The 25,401-nt window shown below is 42.4% G+C and overlaps 1 protein-coding gene across 1 annotated transcript in view; it reads right to left on the minus strand.

Annotated features, from left to right (window-relative positions):
• Positions 1-1,192: 1,192 nt before the first annotated feature.
• LOC145411411 (mutS protein homolog 4-like) overlaps positions 1,193-25,401 on the minus strand; it is a 100,911-nt gene continuing 76,702 nt past the window's right edge. Inside the window, exons 20-23 of the mRNA XM_080281451.1 lie at positions 24,966-25,143; positions 16,366-16,522; positions 15,935-16,152; positions 1,193-1,309 (exon numbers count right to left, since the gene is read on the minus strand). Coding sequence (XP_080137577.1) covers positions 1,193-1,309; positions 15,935-16,152; positions 16,366-16,522; positions 24,966-25,143 — 670 coding nt within the window. The remainder of the gene's footprint in view (positions 1,310-15,934; positions 16,153-16,365; positions 16,523-24,965; positions 25,144-25,401) is intronic.

Raw genomic sequence — 25,401 nt, forward strand, 5'->3', positions numbered from 1 at the left:
CCTCCTATCCTCCCTCCATCGGTCGCCCTACATTCCTCGTTCCTCTTACATCAGTCTATCCTTCCTTCTCTCACTTCTTCCTTTGTCTTGTCTTCCCCTCAGCCTCTCTCCTTCTGTACTACCTCTCTGTTAAGTCTTCATTTTCTCCCATCCTTCGAACTACCCATCCCTGCATCCCTCTATCCTCATTCTACTTCTCACACGTACTACGACCTTCATTCTTGTGTCTTCTATTCATCCTTCTCTCCTCGTATGGCCTATCCTTCTCCCTGCGTTTTCCATTGTCACTAAGTTGTCTCCTCTTCCCCTTCGTTTCATTCATTTTTACATCTTTCACCTTTTAGTAATCTTTCCTTTCAGCGAATTGGTCGGCACCCCTCTTGCCTCCAGCTTTCATATCAATCTTTCTAATTCTTTCTCTTCTATCCCTCATCGATCTTTCGTCCAAAAAATCTCTCTCCCTCCTATCCTTTCTTGCAATATGTCATCTGTCCTGTCCTTCCTCGTTCCTTCATTCTGTCAATCTTCCTCCCTTTTATATTTTCTAACGGAATTTCAGCTCGTCTATTCCTTCGCTTTCCTTCATCCTATAACTCTTCCTTCCTTATATCTCTCCTCCAGAATTCGTTCCTCTGCCTATCCTCCCTCCAACCTCGTCTTTACATTTTTTTTTTTAACCTTGTTTTCCCATCTACCCTTCACTCATCTCCCTTATGCTCTTGAAGTCATCCATCCCTTCCATTCACCTTCCATCCCTCTGCATGGCTTAACTTTCCCTCTATCCTGTGCCCCCCCTACACCATTCCCTTCATCGTACCTTCATCCATTCATCCACCATCCCTTTCCTTTGTTTCTTCTTCCATTCGTTTTTCCTTCCTCCATCTATGCTTTTCACTTCACCGTTTCTCCTGTCCACCCTTCATCCCCATCTCTTATTTCCCTATCTGTCCATCCATCGTTCCTCCCACATATAACTTTCCCTTAATCGACTTTCCTTCTATCCATCGTCAATCCCTCTTGCTTTTTCCTCACCTCTCCACCGTTGTCCTCCGGTTACCTTTCACAATACAGTATCACTAAGTATCTTCTCGTTGTCTTCACCCCTAACATCTGCCCCCATACACTCTTTCACTACGAAGACGAAGTTCATGTTCTATTATTTTTATTCCTGTTACCTCCCGACGATTTTATTCTACACTGGATGGATCTGTAGTGGTTGTTGCTGTTGCCCCAAGCTCATCTGAACTGCAGCCTTTAAGTGACCCCTCTCCTGCAGTCCATCATCCTCCCTTCGGGGTATCCGGAGGTACTGAAAGACGTTTGTATATAACCAGCATCTGTGCCATCGCGTGAAGGCGTCCTGTCCAGTCCCTCTCTAGTAGTGAATAAGCTAAGTAGGACTAAATGTAGCTTCTCCAGCTGGAAACTCTTCTGTTAAAGCCGAATAATATATGCCAGAAAACAGCAGGAAAAGAAAAAAGAAGATGGCAATAGTAGGAGTCATCTCTTTCTCCGAATCACTCAACCCTCCCTGCCAACCACCTCTCGTCCTCGGTCCTAAAACAATTATTCCCCTCTACATTTTCTCTACCATTTTCCCTTGCCTCTTCGTTTCTGATAGCTTCTATGCCCCGCTCTGTTTTTAGCCTCCCCCTTCCACGAACCCCTCTGCCTCCCACTCTACCGCCTCTTCTCGTTCGTACAAATTATTCCCTTCCCCTATTTTCTCTGTTCTCTTTCCCCTTCTTTGTTTCTGTCAGATATGGTGCTACGCTGTTCTCGTTCCTTGGCACTCAATTATTTCCCCTCTGCCTCTCCATATTCTTTTGCCATTTTGTTATTCCCTCTTTCATATCTACCGGTACTGTTTTGATGTTTTCTGCTTCTGCTCTACTGTATTTTGTTACTTTCTGCTTCTGCTCTACTGTATTTTGTTACTTTCTGCTTCTGCTCTACTGTATTTTGTTACTTTCTGCTTCTGCTCTACTGTATTTTATTGTCCGCTTCTGCTCTATTATATTTTGCTATTCTCTGCTTCTGCTCGACTGTATTTTGTTATTCTCTGCTTCTGACCTATTGTATTTTTTTATTATCTGCTTCTGCCCTAGTGTATTTTGTTATTTTCTGCTTCTGACCTATTGTATTTTATTCTCTGCTTCTGCTCTACGGTATTTTGTTATTCTCTGCATCTGCTCTGTTGTACTTTAATCTTTCTCCTTTTCAACTATCCCGCTGCCGTGGATTAACTAGGGTACTTTAACATAGCAGAAAGCACACCATTTCATTCACCTGACAGTGTTTAATGGAGACCTCTAACAGTGGAGCGGTCAAGGTTTTGTGTCAGACATTTACAGTTTCATGTCAGGGAGTAATTGTGCACAGGATAATTACATTTTTGGGGGGAGGGGGGTAAATAACGGACTTAGTTGGTATAATTACGTGACTTTACATTGCTCTCGTAACTGGGCAAAGCTGCAAAGTTTGATAATTATAAGCTTAGTCGACAGCTGTGTTTTGGGGTATTACATAAACCATGCCCACCAAGATCTGGCCTAAACGTAAAAGCCTCATACTTATAGTTCCTTCTTTTCAAGGTTAGGAGCGTCGGGTGGCAAGGTTAAGACTTGTGTACGTGGTTTTACATGTTTAGGTTAGGACTGACTGATGCCACGGTTAGGACTTAAGTACTGTGCATGGTTTTCATGGGTAGGTTAAGACCGAAGGATGACAAAATCAGGACTGAAATACGTGAAACATGGTTAGGGTATGACCGAATGAGGACAAGGTTTCTGTTAAAGTATGTGATTTTCATGGCTGAGGCAAGGCCGAAGGATGACACGATTAGAAATGAAATACGTGGCTTTCATGGTCAGGTTAGGTCTTCCATGAGTTGCATAATATCCATAAAATAACTTGGCTGCACACCTAAGTAGCCACATTTTCTCCACAACAATTTTTTCTCAAATCCTAATTCGTTACCCAACCCCGGATTTTCACCTAATTCTTCCCTCCCCTCTCCTCCTCTCCCCTCCCCTCCCCTCCCGCCAGGAAAGCCTAATCATCCTAATCACGCCTCTCTAATCAGGCCAAATAGGGTCATTAGAGCTCCTTGCGTCATTATAGGAATTGACCTTTTCACCGTCTGCTCCCCCCCTCCTCCCTTTCTCTGTCTCTCTCTGTCTGTGGCTCTCTCTCTCTCTCTTGCATTCCTCTCCTCAGTCACTTTCTCCCTCCCTTCATGTATTCCTCTCTCTTCTCTTCCACCTCGATAACAACATCTCTTTCCTTTCCGCCCCTCACCACCCTCTCCTAACTTCCTTTGTACAACTCACCTCCTTCCTTCTTTATTCGCTCGCTCCTCCTTTTATCCTCTTCCTTTTCTCTGTCGTTTTTTCTGCTTCTTATGGACTCTCCTCCTACTCTTTCCCTTCTGCCTTATCCATCCCCCTCCTCCCTTCATTCTCCCTTCCCTCCTCCATCCATCCTTCTCTTCCTCACTGACTGATGTTCCTTTTTTTTCCTCTCCCTTCCCTTTCTACTCATCCCTTCCCTCTTCCCTTTCTCCAAGCAACCAATCTCCTCACCATTTTTTCCTCTTTCCATCTTTCCTCCATCTGTCCATCCCACTTGGCAACCTTTCCCTTTTCTTCCTCTTTTCTCCATTCACTCTCCTCCTTCTACTTTCCTTTCAGTCTCCTTTCCCTATTATTTTCCATTCTGCTTTCCCTTTTCTTTCCCCCCCTTATCCTCCTCTCCCTCTACCATTCCCTCCCCTTTCCCTTCTCTTCCTCTTTCCCTTTCCTCTCTCCCCTGTCTCTTCCATTCTCTTTTTCCTTTCCCCTTCTTTCCCTGTTCCGTCCCTTCTTTCCCTAATCCCATCCTTCTCTTTTCACTATCCAGTTCCTTTACTATTCCATCTTCTTCAGTCCCTCTTCTCTCTCTTCGTTCCTCCTCCATCCTTCCTTCAGTTTCTTCTCTGCTTCTTCTTTCCCCTCCTCCTCTCTTCACTCCTCTTCAGTCCTTTCTTCAGTTTCTTCTCTACCTCTTTTCTCCTCCTTCTCTCTTCAGTCTTCCTCCATGCTTCCTTCAGTTTCTCTTCTTTCCCCTCCTCCTCCCCTTCTCCCGTGTCTCCCCCTGCCCCTCCCCTGTCATTAACTACGGGGGCGCTGGCTAATGGGAGGGCAGGGGGGTAATGGGTGATATAGGGGTGGTGATTTGGCTCGCTATGGCCAGGAAGCAATAAGGAAATGGGTGGCTAGAAATGGACAGCCAGGGGACAGGGGAAGGGAAGGGACAGGAGAGGAGAGGGATGATAGGAGTGGGGTGCGGGAAAGGTAAGACGGGAAGGGAGGGATGGGGTAGGGAGGAGGGGAGGGGGCAGAGAGGATATACAGGGAGGGGGAGGTGAAGGCAGGAAAAGAGAGAGCAACGACGAGGGGTAGACGGATGGGGAAAGGGAAAAAAGGGGAGGGGTTGGGGAAAGGGAAAAGAGGGGAAGGAAGAAAGGGACGAGGGGAAGGGAATAGAAAAAAGAGAAAGAGAGGATGTTATTCGAGAAGGACAAGATAGTGGGGAGAAGAGAGGAAGATACAGTATGATAGGTGGAGGAGGGGGTGGAACGGGAGAGGAGAGAAGTAAAACTAACTTTCACCCACGGCCGTCTGACCCTACCATGATACATCTATATTCCAACGCTATCTTCCCTTTCCCCAAAATGGCCCTTCTCTGTCCAAGTGGCTCGGTCGGTCTGGCAGTGTCTCACGTTCAGGGGACGCACTGGAGTGGGGTTAAACCTAAATTACTGCAAGTGAGTTTGTGGAATGCACACAAAGATTAACGCCAATTCCCAGCAACCAAATACCTAACCCACCACCACCATACCACAGGCTACTGTCATTATCGTCTACTTCACTGTTACTGCCATGTACACATCTACCTTACCCTCCACGTAATTACCCTACGAGATTACCCCACTTAAGGAGAAGTGGGTGAGTGAGGGAGACACGAGCATGTGGGGGAACAGGTCAAGAGAAGACGATGGGAGAAGAGGGGACAGAGAGCAAAGAAAGACTGAGTTGAAGGGAAGGGAAAGGAAGGGAAGGAAAGGGAATGAAGATAATGAAGAAGAATAAAGGAACAGCAAGGAAAGAGTGAAAAGAAAAAAAAAAAGAAAGAAAGACAGGAACGGAAGGGAATGGAGTGGAAAGGGACATGACTGTACAAAGAGACTGAGAAGAAAAGAAGAGGAGGATGAGAGAAAAGAATGTAAAAAGGGGAAGGGATGGAAAATATACGGTAAAATATGGAAAGGAAGCACACACACACACACACACACACACACACACACACACACACACACACACACACACACAGACCCACAATACAGAAGCTTCACCTGAATACCTGCACGAAATAACACAGGTAAAGACGTAGAGGAACATCAACTTTAACACCTAAATTATGATGAAGTTTCTTTTTCATCCCTTATAATGCACTAAACCATTTCTAACTCATTCACTCCTAGCTTTAAAGTCCTGTTTCAGTCTCACGCAATCTCTCATTCACTCACTCACTCCCTCACCTCGCCGCCCTATTCACTGCAAGTGGAATTAATACTGCAACTTCATCTGTTCTCGATATTACCCCTTCTGAGCCACATTTTCATTGGATTTTACCATTAATCAGCATCATTCAATTCACTGTATTATATGCGTGATTAGGGTTTAGAAGTAGACAAAATAGGTATGTAAAGAAAATAATAATCACCACCACTATCCTCATCCTCATCAATAAAACACTACTACTACTACTACTAGTAATAATAATAAATAATAATAATAATAATAATAATAATAATAATAATAATAAATAATAATAATAATAATAACAACAACAACAACAATAATAATAATAATAATAATAATAATAATAATAATACCACTAAAAATCCCAGGACAAAAGCACGGCAGAATCATATTAATTAGCGACACACCTGCATTTACCTAGTGACACACATGACTGGCTTCACTGGGCCACATTATAATGCTCTAATTCACCCTCTACCCGCCCCATTCACCGCAAGTGGGTATTCATATTGGCGGTATTAATTTTTAAGCTCCAACTACTCTTCATATTATACTTTTCCTGCCTGCCATTGATGTGATTGTTGAGGTTAACATGTAGTGTGTGGGCTATAGTGGAATATTTAGAGGGTAAATGTGGAGTGTTACTGTTCTCATCACACACACACACACACACACACACACACACACACACACACACACACACACACACACACACACACCAGATACGTTAAACTCAAACTATTCCCTCTCTCTCTCTCTGAAACATACAGTATTAGTAAATATCAACATGAAAATCAAATACTCTTATATGTACTGTACCGGTGATCCCCCCCCCTTCTCTCTCTCTCTCTCTCTCTCGTGCTTCCCCTAACCCCGCTTGCGTGATCTCTTACCTTCCATCACCCTCCTCTTTCATATTTCCCTCCCACTTTCCTTCAACCATCCACCCTTCTCATGTGACCCATTCCCCTTTCCTCCAACCCTCTCTTCTTTTTGTGTTACCCCTACCCTAGCCCCAACCCCCTCATTCCCACCAACCACTTCCCTCGTTCTAGAGCTTGGACACCAGAAACTTCACCTCCCCCCTCCCTATCCCAGAACCTCCCTTCCCACTCACTCGAGCCCCCTTCCTCATGCCAGTTTCCCCCCTTCCTCCCTAAGTATATCCTTCCCCACACCCCAGTACTTAAATCTACCCACATCTAAATACCCTCTCCTTCCTCCCCCAACTCTGAACCTCCCTCCCCTTCCACCTAACTTCAGAGCCTCTTCCCCCCCTAGCCTAAATCCTCACCCTATCCCTTTTTCCAGTTCCTCTCCCCAGTCCAGCTAACTATAACTAGTGAACCACATACGAAATACTAAATAATACCCAACCTTTTGTATTGAGGGCCTGGCTCGTTACAGCGGGGCGTACGGTGTGGTAATATAGGGTCAGAGGGGTGGATATTGTTCTCTATATACCGTATACTATCTGCATGTTATGGGAAAGGGGTCGGGTTGGTGCAGGTATGGGCTGAATAATATCACAGGCAATATTAATAAGATAGGATATGACAACATGCATTCCGATCCGTCTGCCGTCTCACTGTTCAGAATTGAATATGTGGTACTATTAGTTTTGCGAATGGATTTTAGCAAATTTGTTTATGAACGTCTAATCGTGTGAGGAAGAAGTATTGAAAAATATGTTTTTTTCACAGCAGGAGGAATATGTAGTGCGCAGTTTATAATACAGTAAAATAAAACTGCTGTAAATGGGTGAACTGTAACAGTAAACTGTATTGATGTGCGAATTAATAAAACCTTACGGCCGATTTGGTGGCCATAAAAATGATTTCCGACCAATGAATACAATTAAACTCCGACGCACATATAATTCACAAAAGCTGGTGCCCCGCTATTACTTTTGATATCAGATCTCATTTTTAAAAGCAAATAACCATATATTCAGTTTATGTTGTTCTGTCTAGTTAATTTTCGATATCGAAGGACGACGACGTATTCAGTAGTCGTTGTTCTCTACGTGTACTTAATTAACCCCATCACTCTGGGCAGAAGCTGTAAATATTTAACAAGTGAACACAGACCTGATACTCCTACTGTGAAAAAGTACATATATTTGTGGTTCCATCAATTAAAAAAAAAAAACGTGTTCGTATGAGGCAGAGTTATTACCTCTCACACGGCAAGTTATTTCACATTCATTTCATTTCCTTCCATCGATTATCTTTTTGGGTGGGAATTTTTATCTCTAACTCAACTATTTCTGTGCCGTACTGAAAGGATAACACAACAAATGCTCCTCCTTGTTTTACCGCCTCGACCTTGTTCCAGTGGGTTTGAGCGTACTGTCATCCCTACATTTTCATACAATTTATTAGTGTATTTACTTTTAAATTCTTGACTACCACCAGACAAAAATGGATTCAATAGTAAAGCAAAAAGAGTTAATATAAAGTAACAGCCCACTCATTTAACCTCTCTCTCTCTCTCTCTCTCTCTCTCTCTCCCCGTAATGGCGAAAAATTTGAGATCAAAAAGGAAGGTCGAGTCTAGAGCGTCCATGGGGAGAGCGTGACGAGCCAAAGTTTGTTCCGTGATAGTTGGGGCGGGTTTACGGGGACAAATGGCAAAAGTTGGTAATCGTGGTGCAAATGACTGTATTCAAATGAGGCCGCACCGCAAAACACACTTAGGACGCTATTTATCACGAGAGAGAGAGAGAGAGAGAGAGAGAGAGAGAGAGAGAGAGAGAGAGAGAGAGAGAGAGAGAGAGAGAGAGAGAATCAAGTGAACAGGCTGTTATAAATTACGAATATGTACTAATGTGTATGTGTGAACTCTCCGGCTTAACAAACTGCATATACTACACCTAAGGTCCGCGAAAAGTCATGAGTACTTGAGTCTAAATGAAAAGGTAAAGTCCAAAGACAAGTGGATTGTGGAAAGAACGCATCGGCTGGCGAAGAATGTGAGGGTAACCTTAAAAAAAAAAGATAACAATACTGATTCCCAATATCTGTGGAAAAGGATGTAAGTACCCGAGTGACCCGATATTGACGAGGGTGCAAGTGCCGGGGGGGAAAAGATCGACCAAAATGCCGGGGACTGGGAAGGAAAATGAAAAAAATTAGGGCATACACAAGAGGAATGTAAAAAGGCTCTTTCATCTATCTCTCTGTCTATTAGTTCATTACCTGACGCTCCAATCTGTATGTGGTAATTCTGACTTAAAGATAGTTACAAATTTCTGCTCAGGTCTGTAGCGATCCCTCCTCTCACAACGCCCCATTCTCCTATTACATTCTCCTACTTCGTTCTTGCAGTCGGAGCGAATCATCAAGCTGTCAAACAACACCTTATTTTTATCATAATTATCTTTCTCCTTCCAAAACATCGTACTTTCAGATAGTTATAAAGTCTACTACTGTCCATTTGATCCATATGACTCATGTTTTTTATTTACTTTACGGTAATCGAACTGTTGTCTTCTATATACATTTCCCACAGCATACAACCTCTACGATTTTAAATACAATGCATCCAGGCATCTCAAAATAATATGAACTTTATTCTGGCTTTTTTTTGGTTCAACTTTCTTATGAAGGGAGTAGTTGTGCAGGTTTATAGCCTTGGGTTTCTTCTTTCTGATTTAAAAATATAGCGATTCTATTACAAAATCCTTGTTAAAAGTCACGTACGCAAGATATATACCATAACTTCCCTCCACACTTTATTTTTTCAGGATTTCAGGAAGGGTGGTTTCTAATAGACAAACAACTTCAGCTTCGAGTACCGACAAGTGGGATCGGAGGGACGGAATATTGGTGATTCCGTAGGAGACTCAAGTGGCCCTCTCGGTAATTCGGTCGAAATTTGAAATAACTGGTCCAAAACTTTTATCGTTACATCTCTCGAGGATGAAGAGAGAAGGTTGCCAGACCATCAAAACCACCTTCCTAAATACATTCCTTCTGCTACCAACCTCAAATTCCAAAAGAGGAATTTTCTGAAATCAGTGAGCAGTAAACGACCAGCAATGAATATTACGTCAACATGAACATCCAAACAGATACTGTAAACAAGCATAATCCAAGCAACATTAACACCAAGAACATCAAGCATCAAAACAGAAACATTACATAAACATCAAAGCATCATCCAGACACATTACTTCAATATCAGCCACCAAATAAAACTTCATGAGCATCATCCAAACATTATACAAGCACCATTCACCACCGAGTATTACATACCCATCAAGCAAACATCAAAGATCACCCAAATACTGCATAAACATCATTCAGACAACATTAAATAAACATCAATCACGAAAACGTCAAGCGTCATCCAAGCTCTCTGGCCCAGCATCGTTATGAGTCGCCGCTAATTGCCCCGCAGCGTACAAAAACGAAAAAAAAAAAAAAAGGGGGGGGAGGGGAAGGAAAAAATGAAAAAATACACATTCACAATTATCTGCTCTACCCGAGCTCTTTTTTTAACTCAATCCCTTCAATAGGTGGACTTTTTTTTTTTTTCTGTCTTGCGATCTCTAGACGATACTGTTAAGCTTTTGACAAACTTTTCAAACTGACTGGCTAAAATGTAGTATGGTTTTCATTAACCCATTTATCACGAGAAGGCCTTTAAGCTACATAAAATCGTCTGGAAGCAGCAAGAATACATGGATAACTATGTCGGCGGATTGCAGGGGCTAATGGTGTGAGTGGTGTATCATATGCAAAGGGCAACACTGAAATCGACACTATCCTGTTCACCTTAACCGTACTGTACCTCCATCACTTACGAGGAACCAGCCCGCTACTACCTGGCTGAGTCTGTCGTTCCTTTTAGCCCTTCCAGTAGAGCCACAGAGTCTTAAAAAACTTTTAAGAGAGCCCTCTGGTAATGAAAGGAAATAACAAAAATAACAATCATACGTTGGCCGGCACTTCCCTGCGGTCTACGGCGATATTAAGATGAGACATGAAATATCTGTACAATGGATGGATAACAATATGAAGTGCACAACAGGAAGGGTGTAAGAAAGAATATTCTCGGACGTTCGAGGAAGAAGAAAAATGTTCGTCAACATAATCCTGGCTGGCGACTATTGGCCAACTTTTGCTGATAATACATGTGAATCTTTTCCCAAGTTGCTAAGCCATGCGTTTAAAATGAACTTTAAACAATCACTGGTCCTATGAAGGATAGCAGGGATATAGAAGTAAAGTATAACCTATCCTTTTATGAGTAGTTGTTGCCGTAGTACAATGGCTCTGTTTGGAGGTGATAAACGGTCTGACTTGGTCTCAAGTCAAAGGGTGACCGAATTTTCAACCAACAAGGATACACGATTTGATCTAGCCCCACTAATAATTCTGCTAACAACTATCAAAGTGGAGGAGTATAACAGTGCGAGTATCTTCAGCTACTTGTTACTTATGAAATACTGTAGCTTTATAGAAAAAAAAAAAAAGTCACATTAACAGTAGTTACGAGTAAATTTCGTGCTACAGTCACCCACGAAAAATCCTACCACCAATAACTGACTTCATGGTAATATTCTAGCAATACGTGAATACTAATACTTCCCCCTAACCCCATCACCCCGTGTACTCTTTACTTGGCACATTGAGACTGACAAGGTGGGTGAGGTACTGAAGCAATCGTCAGCATAATTTCTTCTCATCGGCACAAAGGGTGTAGGTGAGGTACTTAACTCCTTGGCCATGGGACTAAATTCTTTCGTCTCATTTTGCTTAGCTCCCCCCCCCCACCTCCCCTGCTGATTTAGCGCACAAGGTTAACCCAGTTGTCATAATGGTGTAATGAGATTCCTTATGGCACTTCAGTACGATAATGTTTTCTGTTGAGGTGGAGGATGAGGAATTCAAGGTTTAATAATAATAATAATCGTGTCTAAAACGTATCATTCTCAATAATAATAAAGTGTCCAAAAATAGTAAAAATATCTCCCTCATCGTATCGTTATTACTATGATGGACGAGAAGGTGGCGGGCGTGCGGAGTTGCCTAGCAGCTAATTCCGCCAGTCTTTTGAGCAGGGCTGGTGAATTTGTGGGGCTGCCAGGCGTGTAATTACCCGGGCCTGGTTTGATTACCCTCATTAACACATTGGTCCCAGCTCTGCCTCATCCGGGAACCAGATTACCGTGAAGCCCCCATCGCCTCGTGCATGACGGGAGATAAAAGTGAAGGGAAAACTGGAGAGGGGAATAAATACGCCAGTCTGGACATGCAGTAGGGAAGAGAGTTTACCTACAATTACACTGTGTCTACATCTGGGTATATTCCAACACTTTCCTCCTTGACGCAAATATACCTCAAAAGTATAATCTGTGAGTAAAGGAACATACCAAACCTTTCAGAAATCCTTGAAGCCTCCCAGTCCCATTCCTACATAATGCATAATACAAGTTCGAGGAAAATAAAATGAATGTTTAAACGCACAAGTCTAGAAGAATGCTTGCCGACATAATACTGACTCCCTGCAAAACGATAATTAACAGGAAAATGAGCGATGACTTTTGAAACAGTGATCCATCCAAGACCAGCAAACTTTCCAGGATATTATGTGAGAGTTTCCTAATTCTTTGACTCAAAAGGGGACAGATAAGTGTCTCGCAATTCTGCACACGGGGACAAAAATTCGCCAGTATTTCACTTTCTTTGCTTCTTACTTTCCTCTGTGGCTATACTGCTGGGAAGCTGATGAAGGCCTGATGCGTGTGTTGTGCAGTACTGATAAGTCTCTGGTATGATGCGACAAGAAGGAAAAACACAGACATGCCCAAAGTGTACACCAGACGCAGTGGAACAGTCGGTGTACTTCTGTCCCTGTCTGTACCCAGCTGAATATTCATGATCAGGACTTTCTCTACACAACTGATTTTGGCGGCGGATAATGAAGGTGATTTTTTGTTACACATAATGCCCATAATTGCGGCAGAAATAAATCCTATAATTTCGCACCAAATAACAAATGTCAGTTACAGCATCGTCATTCGCGACAATAAACGAGATCACCATGAAACATCCCTGCATAATGTATAACAAAAATGGAAGGTTATAATTATACACGCCGGTTTGGACGTAGCCTACTAATGTGATTACTCGTGACTACAACGTTTTCTGTATGACTCATTTTGACTGTGGAAAAATAAAAACGAAAAGCCTTCACCATGAATAATTAGTTTAATACAGGGGGGGACAAAAGTTTACCAACTATTCAATTACGTCAATTTCAACTATGAGCGTGTCATTGCTTTCCTCCCTGACCCATCCCATACAAGCACATCCGCTATAGCACAGAAACCTACCAAGCCTCTCTCAGCTTAGGAGTGCTAGCTAATAGATGAAAGGAAAAACACGGTGTGAAGTATGTGGCGAACTTTTGTCCCCGTCTGTACATGATGAGGGTTTACTGATTATTCAAGACTTCCCCATGCAGCTGATCTGAACACCGGAAAATAAAGTGCTTGTTAAGTGAAATTATTCATGTAATTGAAAAGAAATCCTACACTAGCACTGTCATCCCATCCATACATCCCAGTAACACATCCAGTGCGTAAATTATTAATAACTATAATTCCAATTTTGCTGATAACTCTGCGATTCTAAATAAGTAATACAAACACCGTACATCAAAAATCGAAACAAAAACACTCCTTCTGGTAATATTCCTCACGAACATAGAATATATATTTCAGATCAAAGATGCATAAACTATGAGATTTTATATATATATATATATATATATATATATATATATATATATATATATATATATATATATATATATATGCAGTTCAAGTATAAATTATGCAAACTCGTCATGATCATAATTTCCTATCAACATGAAGGAAGAAAAAAATAGGTAAACTTTGGCAGGATCTTCCTTTTTGCACATGTAAAAATGCATACAAAATCAAACATACGGCACTAAACAAAACTAGTGACTCACTAAGCCGAGCCAGAAAAACGCAAGTCCCTAGACTATGGACTTAATTAAACTTTTTTTTTTTTTAACCATACATGAAAAATTAAGAAAATGAATGTTCCACGAAAATAAAAAAGTCTCTTTCATGTCAAACTAAAAATTACAAGAAAGAGTAACGAAAATGACCAGGATTACCAAGAAGAGTAAAAAAAAATGCAATACTAAACTAATAATCAGTAACGAAAAAAATACTGCTCTCTCTCTCTCTCTCTCTCTCTCACACACACACACACACACACACACACACACACACACACACACACACACACACACACACAGAAGAGGGGGAGCATGATACACAATACATTTTTGATAACATAAACAACACAAGACGTATAAACAACCACAGGTACGAGTATAAGCAACACCCCAACAATAGCCACACACAGACGGCCAGGAGAGGGGGAGTTGGCGAGGAAGCAACACAAAAATAAAATAATAAACAGCACTAACAATAGCCACACATAACAGTAACAAGAGATGGATAAAACACCAATCCAGAACACATACCGTAATGAAGAAAAAAGTAAATAAAAGTCAATACAGCTACCCAACAACAGAAGCAACTGACCAAAGCAATTTAATCAACGAACGAAAAATATAACCACATCGAAAAACAGCCACAGAAAGGACAGCAATAACAGAAACACAGAGGGAAGGGTTGGGGACAAAAATAAAAGAAAAATCTATAGCAGGAGTTGTGCAATATCTAATGAGATATTGCACAACTATGAGACATAAACCACACCACAACAATACCTACATTTTAAAACACTATCACCAAGGGAGAGGTGCGGGAGGGGAGGGAGAGTTGGAGAGAGGGGGAGAAGGATAAAAGACAGAGAGAGAGAGGGAGGGGAGCAAGGAGAAGGCCGCATATATAAACATTTGCCTGGCACGTGTTAGACAAATTGAGTCATCTGTCTGGTGCACCTGCCTCCACACTCACACCTTTCTGACTCCCCCGGGCACCTGCGTTATTGAGGTTTTCTTAGGTTACATTCTCTCTCTCTCTCTCCTTCCTTCTCTTCCTCATCTTTATCTTCCTTCTTCTCCGGATTCCTTTTTCCTCTGTCATCTTTACTTTTCATCATTCCTCTGCCTCTTCTCACCTTCCCTCCTCTTCTTCTTCAAACTCTTTTCTTCTCATTAACGCCTATTCGTCATTCTCCACGTATCTCACCTACTACACATAAATCTCACTAATGCATTATTCTCCTACCTCTCTCTTTCTCTCTCTCTCTCTCTCCATTCATTACTCCTTTTCTTCAATCGCTGTCCCCTTATTCCCTCCTACTCTCTTAAGTCGTGCTGCCTTCCCCTACCCGTACCCCAAGTCCCAAATCATCTCTTTTTCCCTCCGCTCCCTCTCCTCACCAGACCCTCCTCTCTCCCCTATTTTTCTTTCCTTTCCCCGTCCTCCACCTACTTCCTCCCGTGAAAGGTGGTTTGTGAGACCCTGACATAAACCCCTATTCTGTAGTGCTACCAGATGTCTCCTTACCACCTGTTCTAGCCCCTGCCTCACCTGCCCACGACCTGCCTCACTTGTTCTCATCCCTGACTTAACTGTCCTCGCCTTGGCTCACTCGTCTTTAACTCTCCTTGCCTCATCTTTCCTCACACCTGCTTCACTTGTCCTTACCCCCCTGCCTCACCTGCCCTCGACCCTACTTCACCCGCCCTCACACTTGCCTCACTTAGTCTTATCATTCTGCCTCACCTGTCCTCGACTCTGCTTCACTTGTCCTCACTCCTGCCTCACATGTTCTCATCCCTGCCTAACATGTAATTGCCTTCATCCCAGCCTGACCTGTCTTCACCCCTGCCTCACCCGTCCTCACATGTCATCCATACTTAACTTATGAATTACCTTGTCTTCCCTCTCCGAACCCATCTCGCCTGCCCTTTCATCTGACTCCCCTGTTCTGATCCCAGCCACCTATGGTTTCATCTTTCCTCACCCCTGTATCACTCAAATCCCTTCTTTTTCCTTGTCTTCATGTTCTCCCTCTTCCTTCATCCCGACTCACCAACCCTCCCCCTCTTGCCACACCTGTATCCTGCCCTCATCCCTGCTTTTCTCTGCCTGTCTCCATTTCCCCCTCAACCATCCTCACCCATCCTCACTGGCTCTACGTAGCGGAGGCACAAGAGTTGGTGGGTGATGAGGGAATGGAGTGAAACTTCTGGGTGGGTGCAAGCTGAGGGAGGGATGTAGAGGAGCCATTGAGGGAGGTGGAGGAATTATGAAGAGAAGTGGAGGAGATGGGAAGGGGAGTGGACGAGTTGTGGGGAGATGAGAAAGGCTGAGAAGGGGCTACTTCAGGGATATGAAGATTCTTGGACGACTTCTGACTGTGTAGTGATGCAGATGTGGAATTGGCGGAAACAGGGTCAGGGTCGTCATCAATGGTGGGTGGATGGTGTATGGAAGTGGGGTGCTCGTGTGAAAGGGTGGAGGTGAGACGGCCAGAAGTGGCTCTGATCTGGTGTGGAGAAAATGGGGAATTTCGCGAAGAGGAAGGGGAGTGGTGTGGGACTGTTGGAGAGGAAGGACTACAATGCTCAGTGGAGTGGGTGTCTTGGGAGCCAGAGGGGCGTGGAGTGGAAAGACTGTGGAGCGAAATGACAGGGGAGTGGTGGGAAGTGGACGGAGAGTGATGTATGAGGGAGGGAGATTGATAGGAGGCGGATGTGGAAGGGGAGGGATGCAAGCTGAACGAAGACCGGCGCGAAGTGGAGGATGCGGGACTTCGACGCGGGGTGGAGCGAGAGTCTATGGATGTGGAGTGGCTGGTCGGGGTCCTGGATGGGGAGTGGAGTGATGTGGACTGCGCCAAAGCCATGAGACGGTGGGCCAGGCGGTAGACAGCGTGGCGGGGACCCTCCTCCTCCTCCACCACAGGCATCTGAACACCGATAATAAACGACTGAGGAAAAGCATAGGACAGGCACATTCATAACCCGACAATACGATAACTAAGTTGAATTTAAACCTTGCGACTGAAGACTATAGCCTGGCGTAGAACACCCTACTGATTACAAGAGAGAAGTATTTGACACTTACTACGTTCATCATCATATTTTCATCATCATCATCACCTTGATCTTTCTGACCCAATTTCACACAAATAAATGACATTGCTAGGATCCAGGAATCATAACCACCAAACTAAGACATTCTATGGCAAGATGAAGGCCAGAATCCAAAAAAAAAGGGAGGGAAGGAAGGAAGGATAGAAAGAAGGTAGGAAGTTGTAGATTTAGGAAAAGAGTACTCCGTGAAACTGTACTCGTAATTCAGTGCTTCGATATTACCAGCTCCATCCCACAGGTAAGAGCCTTTCAAAACACTCTTGCAACACCACCGTAGTTTAGAGCCACTCCGTCGACAACTAAGTTAAATTGGGATGTTAACCTTCTCGCGTACACTGCCATATCATTCTCACGTACAATTCCATAAGTATACCAGAAAGTGCTCAGAGTGCGCAAACCTCCGCCAGTGCCATTGCCATTAAGATGGATCCGCCCTAGAATTCAATAAATTCTTTCTTGGTCCATGGCCCACTTTTCCACAGAATTTCATTGAAATTCATTGAGAACTTTTTGAGATATTATGAGGGATGCTCGGCCCATGGCCCACCCTTCCACAAAATTTCATCAAAATCCTTTCATAACTTTTTTAGCAATTCTGCTGACAAACAAACAGACAAACAAACCAAAGCAGGGTAAAACATAACTTCCTTGCGGGGGTAATCATCCATCGACTTCTCTCTTTCGTCAATTCGTTTGCTGCTCCAGTTTCAATACTCACTATCTCACACATCCACGTACCATATCAAACCATCAATTTATTGGCCTTCCACGCCTCCTATCCCCCCACCCCTCAACCTCACACACACACACACACACACACACACACACACACACACACACACACACACACATACACATACCAAACCGTCTTCAAGCTCTTTTCTCTCTGCTAACTCCTCGTTCATCTTCCACAAATCCTTACATCTCTAATCCTACCCAGCCAGCTCAACCCATTTGTATTCCTAGTGAGTTCCACTTTACTTGCTGTAACTACAAAATTCATCACTGGATACTCATGGTCTACTAAGCTCATTCATTTTCCAGGTCAATATTTTTTCTGTCGAGGGAGAATGATGGCTCTCAAACACAGTGGGAAATTGAAAGCGTGTGTGTGTGTGTGTGTGTGTGTGTGTGTGTGTGTGTGTGTGTGTGTGTGTGTGTGTGTGTGTGTGTGTGTGTGTGTGTGTGTGTGTGTGTGTGTGTGTGTGTGTGTGTGTGTGTGTGTGTGTGTAAGTAGGAAAGGGATAGAGAAAGTCCTCTTGATCCCTCCTACACACCAACCACGCGACAATGGTGCTTACAAACACCTATGGGGGAAACTCCTATTGAAGATCCCTTGTGTGTGTCATACAATATCAAACTTGGTGGGGAGTTTTTACAATGTGTGTGATGGGATTTGGCTTTCATACAATTTCTACGTATACTGAAGTTCCAATGGTACTCTGTCAGTCTTCTCAAGGGTATTTGTTGTGGAATATCATCTGCTGAGAGAGAGAGAGAGAGAGAGAGTGTGTGTGTGTGTGTGTGTGTGTGTGTGTGTGTGTGTGTGTGTGTGTGTGTGTGTGTGTGTGTGTGTGTGTGTGTGTGTGTGTGTGTGTGTGTGTGTGTGTGTGTGTGTGTGTGTGTGTGTGTGTGTGTGTGTGTGTGTGTGTGTGTGTGTGTGTGTGTGTGTGTGTGTGTGTGTGTGTGTGTGTGTGTGTGTGTGTGTGTGTGTGTGTGTGTGTGTGTGTGTGTGTCCCCTCGGGTTGAAAGGAATCTGCATTTCCTGTGTAAAAAAAAAAAAAAAAAAAAAAACTATTGATACCACCGTGACGATCAAAAACGCAAATCCTCCTGACTTCTGTACTAATTGGCAACAAAAGTCATGTCCCCTGTCCTACTTCTGTCTCCACGGACTTTGAAAAACAGTCTCGTGATTCTACAGCAACTGACACTGATTACTTTACTTGTCACTTGCTTCAGATTCAAAAAATTAATGTTCAAAGTCCGCAGACAGAAAAACAGGAGAGATGACAACACGCGTCAGAGACAATATACAGACACAAGAATACATGAAAAAAATTTATATATACATACAAAGTGGCCAAAAATAGCTTTCCCATAAACAATCAACAAATATCATGCACAAAACCCTTACCGTTTTGTTGTGTGCCACGCCTCATTAATGCTCAACTCTGATGCATACACACAAAACAAAATGGGGTGCTAGGGTGGGGGTGGAGGGTGGGGGGAAGCGGTTCATAAATAAAGGGTCACTGGGTGGGGTATGGGGAGGGGAGCATTGAGATTAAGGGAGGGGAGCATTTGGGATTCGGAGGGGGGGACGTTTGGAGAGGGGTGGGAGAGATGGAACTGGAATAAAAGTTTGTGGTAGAAAAAACCGGAGGAAGATACGGCACAGAGGAAATGAAGGATGGGGACGAGGTTAAGGTATGAAGAGGATAAAAATAACAGGAAGTAAAAATCCAGGTCAGGAAGAATAAAGAAATATAAGGAAATGCTGGGAGAACGGAGTAGGAGAGGCGACGTGCTGTACTGGGTGGTGGGGATGAGGGAAATGAGGAACAGGAAAAAAAAGGAGGGGGGGGGGGACGAGAATGAAGAATACGGGGGAGAGAAAAAAATAAAGCGGGTGGGTGAGAAGAATAAGGTTGAAAAGCGAGGGATGTGGAAATTAACGGCTAGAGACTGGTTGGAGGAGGCAGTGGAAGATGGAACTGTGAGGAAAATATATCAAGAGACTCCTTTCAAATGCAAGACAAAAAAAAAAAAAACTAACTTCAAATAATGCATGAAATAATACATTCCTCAGCAAATATTTCTGAGTTATGTTAGCCTTTGACTACTTACATTATTCTCACCCGAAGAAAACTGTGTAATGTTAGACAGAATGAAATACTCAAAATGTTCATGGCATGGAAAGGTTTAATTAAGACGATTTTAACTGACCCACCAAGCGCCTAGATTTCCCGGACGAGAAAAATAATAATAATAATAATAATAATCGCCTGGTGCTCGTCTGTACTGTATATAATGCCTAGGTTTGGTCACTACATAAAAGGGCTAATTTATCAATACGGGTTAGAAACAAGAATTTGATATATTACGTGGTTAATTCTGTGGTATGTGGTGCAGCGACGAACTAAATGCCATGTCTCTCTCAAAGGCAAGCATACTCTGCCTCTCCACCCACACTGACACGAACACAACCACTCACATGATATTAGTCTCCCTTACGCTCATATACAGTCATGAACATCCACACAGTCATGCACGCACACACAAGTACACCTACGCCAATACTTACACTAATACAAACTCTAGAAAAAAAAATCAAAACGAGACGATACATATATTACATTTCTTTATTTTACACTCCTAAACAGACCCACACCAATGCTCAGTGAAAACACACACACGCACACACACAAACACACACACACACACACACACACACACACATACACACACACACACAATCGAACTCATAACTGCTCAGAGACGCGTCACAGAAAATGTATGCTCAACTTTTTCGACACCCTGTACCCTCTGAGATCTCCACACGCTTCTTTACGTGTGTGTGTGTGTGTGTGTGTGTGTGTGTGTGTGTGTGTGTGTGTGTGTGTGTGTGTGTGTGTGTGTGTGTGTGTGTGTGTGTGTGTGTGTGTGTGTGTGTGTGTGTGTGTGTCCTTGGGCTGAAGAGTTAAATCACTCCCCACTTACATGAACAAAAATCTACGGTATATATTCTATTAATGAAACAAACGTCAAGATCAATGTGTAAATCCAACTGACACCTGCACATAGACACCTACAAACAAATGCCCACAAAACAGCCCAAAACAATTCCCATACAATTATTTAGCATGCATCCATAACGAAGCCTTTACCCTTCAGTAGCCTACTCCATCACGCCTCATTAATGCCCAATTCGGCTGCTTATAAACAAAACAAGCAAGGGTACCAGGTCTGTGTGTGTGTGTGTGTGTGTGTGTGTGTGTGTGTGTGTGTGTGTGTGTGTGTGTGTGTGTGTGTGTGTGTGTGTGTGTGTGTGTGTGTGTGTGTGTGTGTGTGTGTGTGTGTGAACTCCTGCTACTGAAAATTAGTATTAAATGTGTCGTAATGTGCATGAGTGAAATTCAGAGGGATGAGTCTGCATGAGCGATTTAAACCTGTGTGTGTTCAAACTGATTGGCCCGTGAACACAAACTGGCGCGTGTGTGTATGTGTTCTGCGTGTTTATGCTTGTGTGTACATATTTTGTGTCGGTATATGACAGACTGCTGGTGTACACGCAAGCGGGTGTTTGTACGACGGAAATTTACAGGTGGACAACTAAACTCGGAAGCCCAGTTTTTCTCTAAGGGACGGTGAGAGAGAGAGAGAGAGAGAGAGAGAGAGAGAGAGAGAGAGAGAGAGAGAGAGAGAGAGAATCTTTCGACAAAAATGATAAAAATGAAAAACAGCAGGATCTCATTTGCAAAACAAATAAATAAAGAAGTACATAAATAAATAACCAAGTAAATAAACTAGAATGTGCAAGAGGTGCTATAAAGAGGCCCAGAGGACGACCCCCCAGTTCCTACTATCAACCAACAATTTCTATCCAGCCACTCCGCGTCGATGAATTTTCCTGTCACTGGAATCCAAGAACTGCCGGAATTTTGTAATGATCCTAACATAATTTCTGTCCTTACGGCTAATGCGGCCTGGACCCTGTGAGCGTGAATAAACAAGCAGACAACGTTAATGAATGTGAGTTTTACAAAATGCATGGTCTGATTATAGTTTTGGTTGTTTAGATGTTCATACTGAAGTAAGAGAAAAAATACTGCCTAATATTACACTTCTACTTTCCAATTTCCTCAACTGGATAGTATTCCAATGTCGAGAGACTTGGTATATCTTCCTGCCGACAGATGATCCTCTCGGTTACGATGGATCGGGGAATAAAGTTACGGACATGCCTTAAATGTGAAGTAAACGCAATGGAATGGTCAGTGAACATTTGGCCCTCACTGTATACTCAAAACGTAAAAGAAAAATACCATGATGTAGATTTCTTCTACATTAGTCCCCACTATTTCATCAATACTGTAATCCAAATCTTACCCGAAAAATGTTGTTAAGTGTACGTTCGGCCCATCTGCAGAATATAGTTTTGGCATGACAATTTTAGGTCCTGCTGGAATTTTAGTAATTTTGTTATGGCTGACGCCAAACTATTAACTCCGTTAATGAAAACCTCCAGCACACAGAGCGTTAAAGCAATCCAGAGTAACTCTGTTTTTGTGTGTGTGCTGTTTACAACTTCATTATTTAATCACCTGATACAAGATTATTTTACTCAACTTCCGAAAACCTCCACTACCTATGAGGATAAAAGGCTTACATTATAATTATCTCTACCTAACTTATCATACCTGAAGGTAGTAGAAAAACAGGACTACGGTGGCGGCAGCGGCTGTGGTGGTGGTAATCAAAAACAGTAATAATGACGATGATAATGATGATGATGATAATGATGATGATGACGATAATGATGATGACAGTGTTTATTATTACACCAGTATATTTATACACAGAGTGGCATGAATGTCATTTCCTGGGAACAAATACAACCACCATCACCACCGTCACAGCAATAACCCTGGACTGCATTAATTAGACTAACTGTATAAAAGATATTGTATTTCAGCTTTTACGGTCGCTGACTGCACTAATTAAGAAATATGGAAGGACTAACATTTTAATATTTATTCTAGTTTCCATCACTGAGAGACTTCCATTATTCTAAATAATTTCCTCGTAAGTCTTTTTTTTATATACCTTACAGGGAAGGATGTGAACTGTATTATTTGTCCTTACTTTCATTATACAGATTCATTTATATATTTCAGCCTCTTCAGTAACATCTTTTCTATGTTGTAACTCTTCTTGCTAGCCGTCAACGAATTAAATACTATTACCTATTTTGACAGGTATGGACACACTCAGGTTGGGTATTTTACTCGCACCAGAGAATTCCTTGCCGTCAAAACACTAAAACCACTAGCAGTATCGTACACTTTTTTTTTTTCCCCACACAAGGACGCCCTTCGGTATGGTACTGTACAAGGGGTATTTTATCTGCTCTCTCTCTCTCTCTCTCTCTCTCTCTCTCTCTCTCACACACACACACACACACACACACACACACACACACCTCACAGCCTCATAAGCAATGGCACTCACACACCAACACACCCAACAACGCACGCACTCGTACACCCAATTATGGCCCTACACTCAAACTCGGGAACTTTTCCTTTTTTAATTAACTCCATAGCAACACCACTGGATTATAATTATTCTCTTGGGCTTGGGAGGCTTCATACCTACTCTTCCTTGCCTTTTTATGTCGTGTTATAATTCCCTTGTACATTTTTTATATATGCAAATTATTCCGAGTTTCGATATTAAACCACCTCATTCTTTTATATTCTTGCAATCTCTCGACGATTCTGTTCCTCTCTGGACAGACTTTTGAGCTGGTGGGATTAAATCTACTGTACACTTCATTAAGCTTTTCGCTAATGAGGGGGTTTATAAAGATGTATAAAATCGCATGTCAGCAAAGTACAATGATAATAATAAAATGATAATAATAATAATAATAATAATAATAATAAAACTAAAACAATACATCATCAGGCAGAAAGGGTTAAGCAAGAGATAATTAATACATGAGGACATTAAGAAGCATTGCGCAAAATAACCCCTGTGAAGGAAGTGCTACACAGCCTTCGAAATACAGAAAGAGAGGCTCCAGGGTTCACCTCTCACAAAAAGTCACACCCTTCTGCCTTGACTAACGAGGTTATTAAGAAAAAAGTTTCGGTGTCTATTTCCTTTACTACGGACAGCGGATTTGTATTATCAATTTCGGTGGATATTATCATGTAAAGCAAATAATAAAAAGGGGAATGTGAGATGTAAACAAGAGATATAATGTTGCTTTTTTATATTAACCAATATTATATTACCAACATGTACTGGAAGGAAAACTTAATGTTAACGTACACTGCCAAGGGTATTAGCAAATTCAGTGCAATTATATCAAATCCTCTCAACAACAATATGAACACTGCCACCTTCAGACTAAAATATTTCTTTAAAGAAACTTTCCGATAGGGAGGGATTATACACTAAAGAAACTTTCCGATAGGGAGGGGTTATACACAGACTTAATTAGCTACTTTCATACAAGAAAGATTAATAAAATCGACTGAAGTATGTAAGAATAAACTACAAAAAATACGTCACTAGAAAGTAATTCACTTGACTCCCTAACCTATTTTTACCGACCTGACACATAAATCATTATACTCTCTTGCTTTGGGTTCAGTGCAAGGACTTACCTTTCAACAATCTCCTCAACTCTATGTTTATACAACTTACGCATCCCCGATTTATTAATACAACGACGATGTAAGAGGGCTTCATTACTCTCATACGAAGGTGAGTTTCTACTTTGAATAGTGACGTTTACTGTAGAGTGAATTTTTGAGCATATATGTTCTGACTTGGCCATGACTACTGCTGGATATTCATGTAGAATAAGGGTTGACATACAATACACAAAACCCTCACACTAAAAAACTAATCTCTGGTAACACAGCACAAGCACTGAAAAGGCACCACTAGGGGTGCTGTTTCCTGGCCACTCCTGGGCCTATATTCTTGTCAAATTAGGGAGCTTTCTCGTACCTCTTCATTAGCTATCATTTTTTTCTGTAACACGTTAATGCTCTCATATATGTTAATTATGTTATCTAAACCAATTTTAAACGTTATTAATATCACACTCGAGAATGGTTAGGCTACGTGTACTAAGTAAAATAATCACCAAGGAAGATGTGCTACTAGCTGCCTAAGATGATACGAATACGGCCCCTGGATCTATAGTGTAATCCTGGGGTGCAACGACAGGGACAGAGGCCAGCTCACTCATGGATCATATTACCAGGATTGCCACAGATCTCACACCGATCACTGAAAAGGACCTGCGAGGAAATCATACCCCGGCCATGTGGGATGGCACTCTATAACATATCCAGTAAGCTATGAACAAACACTAGTCCTCAGCTTATCTACGTACCTAGTCAGCCTTTTATATACTCAGTTAAAGTAATTAATGCCATACTGGACATCAAGGAGTAACACAGTACTTTTACAACAAGTTAAAGAAATTGTGCCACAATGTTGCCAACTTACCTGTGCCGGCGGTGTCATGGTTGCTGCGATGTGGTTGGCCCGCTGGAGGATGGATGGTGGGAGGGGTGTGAGGGCAGCAAGGGAGAGGCCGTAGTGTGTGGCAGTGGTGACCCCCTTCCGCACCACGTGACTCAGCACCAGACGACCACCCGGACCTGTCTCACTCTCCAGGTGATAACTGGGGGAGAAAGGGAAGATGATGATAATACTGTGTTTATGAAATGTTTATATATGAGCAGAGATTAACTATTAAGTGTTTAAGCATGTGCACAATAAGTATTAAGTGCTAATGTACTGTATATACAGAGACTAACCCCTTCATCATGTGGGTCTCCTAAGCTGAATAAAATCGCCTAAGTTTTCATACACACACATGTACGTACCAGTATTCATGTACATATGTAAGCATTATGTAGAGAACAACAGATTTTTAAGA

The sequence above is a fragment of the Coenobita brevimanus genome, chromosome 89, assembly GCF_032717465.1.
Source record: "Coenobita brevimanus isolate Jiangsu-jjx chromosome 89, ASM3271746v2, whole genome shotgun sequence".
In the NCBI taxonomy this organism is placed as follows: domain Eukaryota; kingdom Metazoa; phylum Arthropoda; class Malacostraca; order Decapoda; family Coenobitidae; genus Coenobita; species Coenobita brevimanus.